This window comes from Oncorhynchus mykiss, chromosome 21 (genome assembly GCF_013265735.2).
Source record: "Oncorhynchus mykiss isolate Arlee chromosome 21, USDA_OmykA_1.1, whole genome shotgun sequence".
Classification (NCBI taxonomy): Eukaryota; Metazoa; Chordata; class Actinopteri; order Salmoniformes; family Salmonidae; genus Oncorhynchus; species Oncorhynchus mykiss.
The window spans coordinates 38,934,403-38,943,472 of NC_048585.1; the positions used below are offsets into that span (position 1 = coordinate 38,934,403).

The 9,070-nt window shown below is 41.4% G+C and overlaps 2 protein-coding genes across 5 annotated transcripts in view; one reads left to right on the forward strand and one right to left on the reverse strand.

Annotated features, from left to right (window-relative positions):
• arrb2b (arrestin, beta 2b) overlaps positions 1 to 4,717 on the forward strand; it is a 71,185-nt gene extending 66,468 nt beyond the window's left edge. For both annotated transcript variants that reach the window (XM_036957781.1, XM_036957780.1), the window contains one exon: positions 1 to 4,717. In XM_036957781.1, the coding sequence (XP_036813676.1) occupies positions 1 to 94 (94 nt within the window). In that variant the 3' untranslated portion in view covers positions 95 to 4,717.
• On the reverse strand, positions 4,655 to 8,710 carry LOC110500353 (mediator of RNA polymerase II transcription subunit 11). Of its 3 annotated transcripts, none has more exons than XM_036957783.1 (3): positions 8,370 to 8,490; positions 6,367 to 6,571; positions 4,655 to 5,118 (listed from the first exon to the last, which is right to left on the reverse strand). In XM_036957783.1, the coding sequence occupies exons 1-3, from the start codon at positions 8,473 to 8,475 to the stop codon at positions 5,052 to 5,054; spliced, it is 378 nt and encodes a 125-aa protein (XP_036813678.1). In that variant the 5' UTR covers positions 8,476 to 8,490; the 3' UTR covers positions 4,655 to 5,051. The 3 variants fall into 3 exon arrangements, with proteins under 3 accessions (XP_036813678.1, XP_021433351.1, XP_021433350.2); XM_021577676.2 differs by having other exon boundaries at positions 4,780 to 5,118; positions 6,441 to 6,571; positions 8,413 to 8,710; XM_021577675.2 differs by having other exon boundaries at positions 4,780 to 5,118; positions 6,441 to 6,571; positions 8,370 to 8,707.
• Positions 8,711 to 9,070: the final 360 nt, after the last annotated feature.

Genomic DNA, 9,070 nt, shown 5'->3' on the forward strand with positions numbered 1-9,070 from the left:
TAATTTCTCTCAGGATGATGACTTTGTGTTCGAGGACTTTGCCCGTCTCCGACTGAAAGGAATGAAGGACGATGAGGATGACCACTTCTGCTAATTCTCCCTGCCCCAGGACCAGGCACCCAAACCTGGGGAGAGGAGCTAGGCGAGTCACTGGTCTAGCCTCAGCACCAGACAGTAGGCCCAACTCCAGAAAAGGGGTGCAGGAGCACTCAGATATTTTTAAAAGCCTCCCCCCCCCTTCTCTTCATATTCAAATTGCTCTCCCATCTTCTTTCTCCTACATTTGCGATGGCATTGTTAATTTCATCTCCTTAGTTTTGTCACTCCTTTTGTTTGAGAAACAGAGATAATGAGAGAGATGGAGATATTTAAAGGGCGTGTCGAGTCAACTGTCTCTGTTTTAGGAAATCATTCTATATGTTTTGGGTCCATTCGTTGATTCAGGGTTGATCTTATATGTTCTATAGGTCCCACAAGCGGTCAGACAGACAGATATATGTTTGTAATTAAAAAACATATCCAAAATCCCCAGGTTTACCTTAAATCCCGGTTAGAGGATTCCGGATTTCCTGCTTATTCCCTTCTGATTCCGGGATCTTCCAACCGGGATTTCTGGAAAATCTGGGAATTATTTGAAAATGTGGGGAATCTGGAACTTGAATGTACAGGACTACATTGCTGCACAACTACTTAGAGGGAACACGAGTTTAATAGTTTATGCAAATGCATTGTTATTACATGGTTATAACCTGTTATTACACTGTTATTACGTTATTATCAGTGGTGGAGTGGAGGGTAAACGCACCTAAACGCCATTTACGCAGATTTTTTTTTCTCTTCCACCTTTTTGCGGGAAAATGCATTGAAAGTATAGGGAGCATTTACTTTACTCACCGCCAATGGTGACCAGCGTTTACCCACCTATTTATTTGACCACAACATGACGGGTCACTATGCTACATGATCATTGCAGATTTTCACTTATCCTTAACACACGCTCATTACCCAATTTGTAATAACTCAATACTCTATCCATTATGGCAAGTGTAGAACGATTGCATATTGTCACAGTTGAGGGAGTGTGTAAGTGTAGTGCACTCACAGCGAGGAAGGGTTGTGAGTGTAGTGCACTAAGAGTACAGTGAGTGTTTTTAAGCGCAGTGCACTTACACGGAGGGTGCGAGTGTGGTGCACTCATCGTGAAGATACGCGGAATCGTATGTGCAGACATTGTGGCCTTTTCTGTTAGGGACTACATAGGAGACTTCCGGCATCAACACACACACACACACACGCACACGCACACACACACACACACACACACACACACACACACACACACACACACACACACACACACACACACACACCCTACATGCATTGATTGCCATGAACACGATAAATAACTATTCTTTTACATTTATGATTTGCCAAAAGTTTATTATTTGACAAAGGTCAAATGGCATGTCCTGGTTGCAGTTTGATTGAACCCCACCATCGATAAGATTAGGGCTCATGCCTAGGATGTACTGAGCTAGGATCAGCCCCGGTCCCGTCCATGTAGTGTTATTCATTACGATCAACCTGGCTAAAACTGATTAAAAATCAGCCAAGGAGATTTTTTTGATTAGTCACAAATGTGTGTTCAATGGCACACCTGGTGTGTGATAAGCAGTACTGCAGTCTTCTGCAGGTCTCTCGAATATACTGTCGATTCTGGAGAGAAAGTTTGATGCAGGTTGAAGTTTTCCCCTAATCACTGATACACTGATTAAAACAATCTGACCGTGTAATGGTAAAGGTTAGGATTGATGGTAGAGTTATTTGATCCTAGATCTGTGGTTAAAGTGCATCTTCTACCTCAAATCGGCTAAATTGATCATTGTCCAATCTCTCAAACTTACCAGCATCCAACATTGGCCTCAATCATCAGAATCACCAATGTTGGGAGGAGTGGAAAGGGCGATGGGAGGAAAGAGGGGAAAAGCCAGGCACGGGGGATGGGAGGTAGGGAAAATAATGTCGGGAAAATAATTATATTTTTATTGTTGTAATAATCACCAGAGATATGTGTACTTAAATGTTGCCATTATTTTTATTTTATTCTAAAGACATTTTATTTTTCATTATTAAAAAGTCATAAGTGATATAAACTAACCTTATGCTAATTCCCTGCTGTATTCTCTCAACTGCTGTAAATATTATTACTGTAAATGCAACTCAACAGCCAATAAGAGTTCACTATAGAACACTGCAGTCCAATAAGAGCACAGTTTATAGGATAGTCAGACTCCCCAATCCAGGTTCTCCAGGACCTCTTAGTATGTTGTTCTTAGTTCTGAACCGGTTTCACAGTTAAAATTGTGTAAACTGAACTTTAAAAATTCTACATCAATTGAATGTTGGTTTCACAAGTCCACGTTAAGGTCAATAAATATGTTTTGTATAGGAAACCGGTATAACCAGGGGCCCCTCTGGAACAGGATATAGAGAGATACAGTGAATCCCAAACCACCCCCTCGCCCCTCCCAACTCGCTCTGAGGGCCCTCCGTTGTCGCGTGTTGCTGACGAAACTCCGAGGGTGACGATGGAATAAGCAATAACCCCATCAACGTTGGGACACACTGAAATGAATAAAACAAGCATGAAATTCAAGTGAACAAATCCCCTCTGCCGTTTTACAAGATATAAACCTCAGTAACAGTTTAATTTGGGAGGTATTTAATCTTTTACATGTGTCAAGTCTTGAAATCAGACAAAAAAAAAACAAACGCATGTGACATATAATTAGGCACACCTCTACATTATTTTGTATGAAATTGCGCAAACTCCAAACATATCGCAGTGCATGTTGGGATTGCACTTCACTCTGAAGCCTGCAGCCTTGTTATCTGAGAGTCTAAATATCCCTTTACACCCTTGGATCATTTTCACTCCCTCAGCTTTGGGACACTTGTGCAAATGGTGGAGGAAAGCGTGAACGCGCAAATGGAGGGGCGAGGGGGTGATTTGGGATTCAGCCATAGGCTACTGCTGTAGTATCTAGATTGCAGACACCCGATAGGATAGTACAGAGAAGTACATTGCAGTCAATTACGTGTGTCTATCATGGTGTGTAGGTGCAGAACAAAGGTAGATAAGGAGGATCGATTGATGGCAACTTGGCTCACTTATCAGATTGGAAATCACTGTGTTTGATCAGGTTATAGATTTATATAACGTATAAACATAAAAGATAAAGTATCCACCTTGTGTACAGTTTCAGAAGGATAAGCTTCAACGACAGCAAACCAAGAGTTACAAATTACTAAGCCAGCAAATGCAATGTAACAACAATGACCACCTCTTCTTATATGATGTATTTTAATATCAGGGCAGAGGTGTGTTTAAATGGATTAGATTGTAACTGTAGCCATTTTGGTTCAATGACAAGAATGTGTTTTTTTCACAACGTGCTGCCTAATTCAACAACTGTCCATGGTTAACAAGAGTTATTGGTCACGTTAACAAAACATTTTGTACATTGGTTGGTTTTTACACATTTGAACGAAACCCAGATGGTTGAGGTTGTAACAATTATAGAAATATAATTACTAGAAAGGAAATCTGCATTCAAGTTAATGTTTTGCTTTTGTGTAAATATATTTCCAGGGGTGTGATGTCAGTCACAACACATTGGTTTTGAAGTTTCACATGAAGGTTATAAAGGTTCATAAGAAGGTTACGAAGCTCATACTCTGTTCGTGTTATGAATGGATCAACGCATGGCATGGTATTCTAACAATGCACTGCAACAATATGGAACATGTTGTGATATTTGTGATTAGAACTTTTAGAACCTCCAGAAACTCTTAGGGACCATGTAAACGTTACAATGAGCTTTTTGGTAACTCTGTACTTTAAGTGGCATCTTGCGAAGCGTTATAAAGCCTTATGAACATTCACAGCACCGTAGAGGCCATAGAGGTTTATTAAACTGTGTAATTAAGCAGTAAGGCCGTTATACTGATAATATATCACAGCTAAGGCTAGGGGCCTCTTGTTTTGTTACTATGTTATATTTACATGTGCTATGAATGTTTAATAAGGCATAAGACTTCATAAGAAACTGCTTCAGGTAGAAGTGTTACCAGCTTTTTTTCTTTTTTTTGTAAATCTGAATGGCGATTGTCCTCATGTCTATAAACCAGTGAAGTGTAGAAAAACTTAAAAGTCGAAGTTCAGTATTTTACAACCATGGATTAGTTTTTCCTGGCCCATAGACTACTTTCAAGGTGAGGAACCATCTAAAATATTCAGTAAAATACTTAACTTCCCCTTTTTAAAAACAAATATTTTATTTTTGTTCCCTTCAATCTTAGTTGAGGTATCTATCCATGGAAACGCACGCAATCATGTCAATTTGTAGGCTTGTGTATTGAGTCAGACATTTTATTTTAAGGACAATTTAAGCTACCACAAAAATGTAGATTCATAGAGAACTATACTTAAATGCTACCTGATACTTTATCTGTGAATTAATTAAAATTAAGACAAAGTATATTGTTATCAAGGAAACCAAGATGCTGTATAAGCAATGTTATTTTACTCAATAAAATGGAACAAAATGACAATGAAAAAAATGTAAGATTATAAAACAAATTACATTGGAGAATATATGTCGCTTCTTTATTTTGTACTGCATTTTAGAAAATGTCAAATAAAAAACTTAACATACAAAATGGTCTATTTGTAAGTTCGTGTACGTTCTGTGTATGCATGACACAAGCAGGATAATGTAATGAAACACTAACTTTATTACAGAACATTGCCAGATACATGACTGATATCATACAAAAACAAAACAAAAATGAAGTATTTCAGTCCCCACCTCTCTTCGGGCAGGTGGTCCTAAAACACCATGGTGACAGCGAGCGATGGAAACATCCCCCTACTGCGCTCTGCCCGAGTGCCGACCGACCGTGTGTGTTCTCTCAGGGTTGTGGATCCAGCATGACTTCGCAGGTGCGTCCCAGCTCTCCCAGTTTGACCCTGGTGTATTCTGCTCGGTTCAAGGCCATTTGACAGTCTTTCCTGGCCGAGTATGTGGAGCCCTCGTGGGGCTGGCCTGTGGCAACCTGCAGGGGACGGAGAGAGAAGGCAGTGTGGTGAAAGGGAGAAATGTTAGTGCTGGCACAAGGCTACACTACTAGGTGAATGTGAAACAAGCATAACTTTGATGTAGAAAGAAAAGGTCAACTACATGAGAGCTATATCAACACTACCAAGTTACATGTACAGTACCAGTCAACAGTTTGGACACCTACCCATTCAAGTTTTAATTTTTTTTTTTACCATTTTCTACATTGTAGAATAATAGATTTCAGACAGACATCAGATTTCCACCGGTCGAATGTCCATTGTTCGTGTTTCTTGGCCCAAGCAAGTCTCTTCTTCTCATTGGTGTCCTTTAGTAGTGGTTTCTTTGCAGCAATTCGACCACAAAGGCCTGATTTCACGTAGTCTCCTCTGAACTGTTGTGCCTGTTACTTGAACTCTGTGAAGCATTTATTTGGGTGGCAACCTGACGTGTGGTTAACTCTAATGAACTTATCCTCTGCAGCAGAGGTAACTCTGGGTCTTCCTTTCCTGTGGCGATCCTCATGAGAGCCAGTTTCATCATAGCTCTTGATGGTTTTTGCGACTGCACTTGAAGAAACTTTCAGTTCTTGAAATATTCCGGATTGACTGACCTTCATGTCTTAAAGTAACGATGGACAGTCGTTTCTCTTTGCTTATTTGAGCTGTTCTTGCCATAATATGGGCTTGGTCTTTTACCAAATAGGGCTATCTTCTGTATACCACCACTACCTTGTCACAACACAACTGATTGGCTCAAACGCATTATTAAGAAGGAAAGAAATTCCACAAATGAACTTTTAACAAGGCACACCTGTTAATTGAAATTCAGTCCAGGTGACTACCCAATGAGGCTGGTTGAGAGAATACCAAGAGTGTGCAAAGCTGTCATCAAGGCAAAGGGTGGCTACTTTGAAGAATATAAAATATATTTTGATTTGTTTTTTGGTTACTACATGATTCCATGTGTTATTTCATAGTTTTGATGTCTTCACCATTATTCTACAATGTGGAAAATAGTAAAATAAAGTAAAACCCTGGAATGAGTAGGTGTGTCAACGTTTGACTGGTACTGTATACGTTTCAATTCACGGCATGGCACACTGTGTGTGAGGGCATGCGTGTGTGTGTCTTCTTTCTCCTACCTATGTGAGGTACTGATCTGGGACCTGAACTCGGTCTACTCTGACAGAGCTAGTGAATTGACTGGGCCGACTGTCTGTGCATCTCTGTGTGTCCCCTCTTACCTGTGTGAGCTGAGCTCAGTCTCCACTCTGACGGCCCCAGTAAACGTACAACTGTGTCTGTCTGCGTGCGTTACCTGTGTGAGGTATCTGATTTGTGAGCTGAGCTCAGTCTCCACTCTGTTGACGGATCCAGTAAACTGGCTGAGCTGTCTGTCCAGGAAACTGGCATTGTGCTTGTCTTTAGACAGCTCCAACACAATGTTGCCTAGAGAAGATAAACACAGAAAACAGAATTAGGCCTACAGTTGATGTATTTACTTACAGAAACTGTCATGGCTTGTCTTAAACAACTACAGACATTGAGAAAATAGAGTGACAATGAATGCCCATTCCTTCTAAGAGCTCTTTTCTAGTACTATAAATGTGTGGCTAGGTACAGTTAGCTAGCTATGTAATGGCACAGGTACTACTGTTTGCTCTGGTCCAGGGTGAAGGCCCAGCGCTAGCAAGCCACACTAACGCCCTGGATCAGAGCTAATGTACGGTGCATTCGAAAAGTATTTCAGACACCTTTCCCTTTTCCACATTTTGTAACGTTCAGCCTTATTCTAAAATGGATTAAATACATCTCTCATCAATCTACACACAATACCCCCATAATGACAAAGGCAAAAACAAGTTTAGACATTTTTGCAAATGTATTAAAAATAAACAAATACCTTATTTACATAAGCATTCAGACCCTTTGTTATGAGACTCGAAATTGAGCTCAGGTACATGCTGTTTCCATTGATCATCCTTGATGTTTTTACAACTTGGAGTACACCTGTGGTAAAATAAATTGTTGGACATGATTTGGAAAGGCACAGTTGACAGTGCATGCCAGAGCAAAAACCGAGCCATGAGGTTGAAGGAATTGTCCGTAGAGCTCCGAGACAGAATTGTGTCGACACAGATCTGGGTAAGGGTCCCCAAAAAATTATGCAGCATTGAAAGTCCCCAAGAACACAGTGGCCTCCATAATTTTTAAATGGAAGAAGTTTGGAACCACCAAGACTCTTCCTAGAGCTGGCCGCCAAGCCAAACTGAGCAATCTGGGGAATGAAAGGTCTTGGTAAGGGAGGTAGCCAAGAACCCAATGGTCACTCTGACATAGTTCCAGAAGGACACCATCTCTGCAGCACTCCACCAATCAGGCCTTTATGGTAGAGTGGCCAGAAAGAAGCCACTCCTCAGTAAAAGGCACATGACAGCTCGCTTGGAGTTTGCCAAAAGGCACCTAAAGGACTCTCAGACCATGAGAAACAAGATTCTCTGCAAGGATTGAAACCAAGATTGAACTCTTTGGCCTGAATGCCAAGCGTCACGCCTGGAGGAAACCTGGCACCATCCCTACGGTGAAGCATGGTGGAGGCAGCATCATGCTGTGGCAATGTTTTTCAGCGGCAGGGACTGGGAGACTAGTCAGGATCGAGGGAAAGATGAGCAGAGCAAAATACAGAGAGATCCTTGATGAAAACCTGCCCCAGAGCACTCAGGACCTCAGACTGGGGTGAAGATTCACCTTTCAACAGGACAATGACCCTCAGCACACAGCAAAGACAACGCAGGAGTGGATTCGGGACGAGTCTCTGAATGTCCTTGAGTGGCCCAGCCAGAGCCTGGACTTGAACCTGATCGAACGTTTCTGGAGAGACCTGAAAATAGCTGTGCAGCGACACTCCCCACCCAACCTGACAGAGCTTGAGAGGATCTGCAGAGAATAATGGGAGAAACTGCCCAAATACAGTTGCGTCAAGCTTGTAGTGTCATACCCAAGAAGACTCGAGGCTCTAATAGTTTCCAAAGGTGCTTCAACAGAGTACTGGGTAAAGGGTCTGAATACTTATGTAAATGTGGTATTTCAGTTTTTTTTACGTTTAATATATATAACATTTCTAAAATTGTAGTATCAATTTTAGAATAAGGTTGTAACGTAACAAAATGTGGAAAAAGTCAAGGGGTCTGAATACTTTCGGGAATGCATTGTATATCTAACTAGCTAGGTATGCGTTTGTTATTACAATGTATTTGAACTGTTGTTGTTGCATGCAGCGGTAGACGAACCGGCGCACTGCAGAATCGTTGCAATTTGATTCTCAACCTCTTCCAAAGCTCGCAGTCGGTCATTCGCCATCAGGATCAATTTCACACACTGGGAGTAATAAAAATAGACGATTCTTATCAGAATCGGCTACGTACGGAACACTATCGTAGAAAATAGGTTATTACTTAAATGCATTAATCCTAAATGTAGCCAAACTCCTGCATAATGCCAAAAACACTACAGAAAGCGAACATCAACAAAGCAAAAAGCTTTCCGAGTAAAGGCGCATATAAATGACTGCATGAATAACTACATCCGTCGCATAATTTAGACGTTTTAGTGTGGCGGAGTGGGAAGATAGCTGTAACAGCGGATTGGATGCATGCTAACCGAGGGTCTGGTGTCTGTTCTGAAAGAGCAGCGGACCGAATATTTACCAGCACTTTTAGCGAATTACCGGGAGCACGGCGTGTTCTCGACACAGGTAAAACTGGCTTGCTATTCTTGGAATTGGCCACGCATGGCATCCCGTCTGCTTTCTATTTTTTACCTTTATTTAACTAAGTAAGTCAGTTAAGAACTCCCAATCGCGGCCGGTTGTGATACAGCCTGGATTTGAACCAGGGTGTCTGTAGTGACGCCTCTAGCACTGAGATGCCTTAGACCGCTGCGCCACTC

Coding starts and splice junctions, on each gene's coding strand:
- LOC110500353 (XM_021577675.2), bottom strand. CDS start 8,475: ATGACCGACTGCGAGCTTTGGAAGAGGTTGAGAATCAAATTGCAACGA. Junction 6,572..8,369: donor AACAACAGTTCAAATACATT/GTAATAACAAAC, acceptor TATCTTCTCTAG/GCAACATTGTGTTGGAGCTG. Junction 5,119..6,440: donor AAATCAGATACCTCACACAG/GTAACGCACGCA, acceptor CGTCCCCTGCAG/GTTGCCACAGGCCAGCCCCA.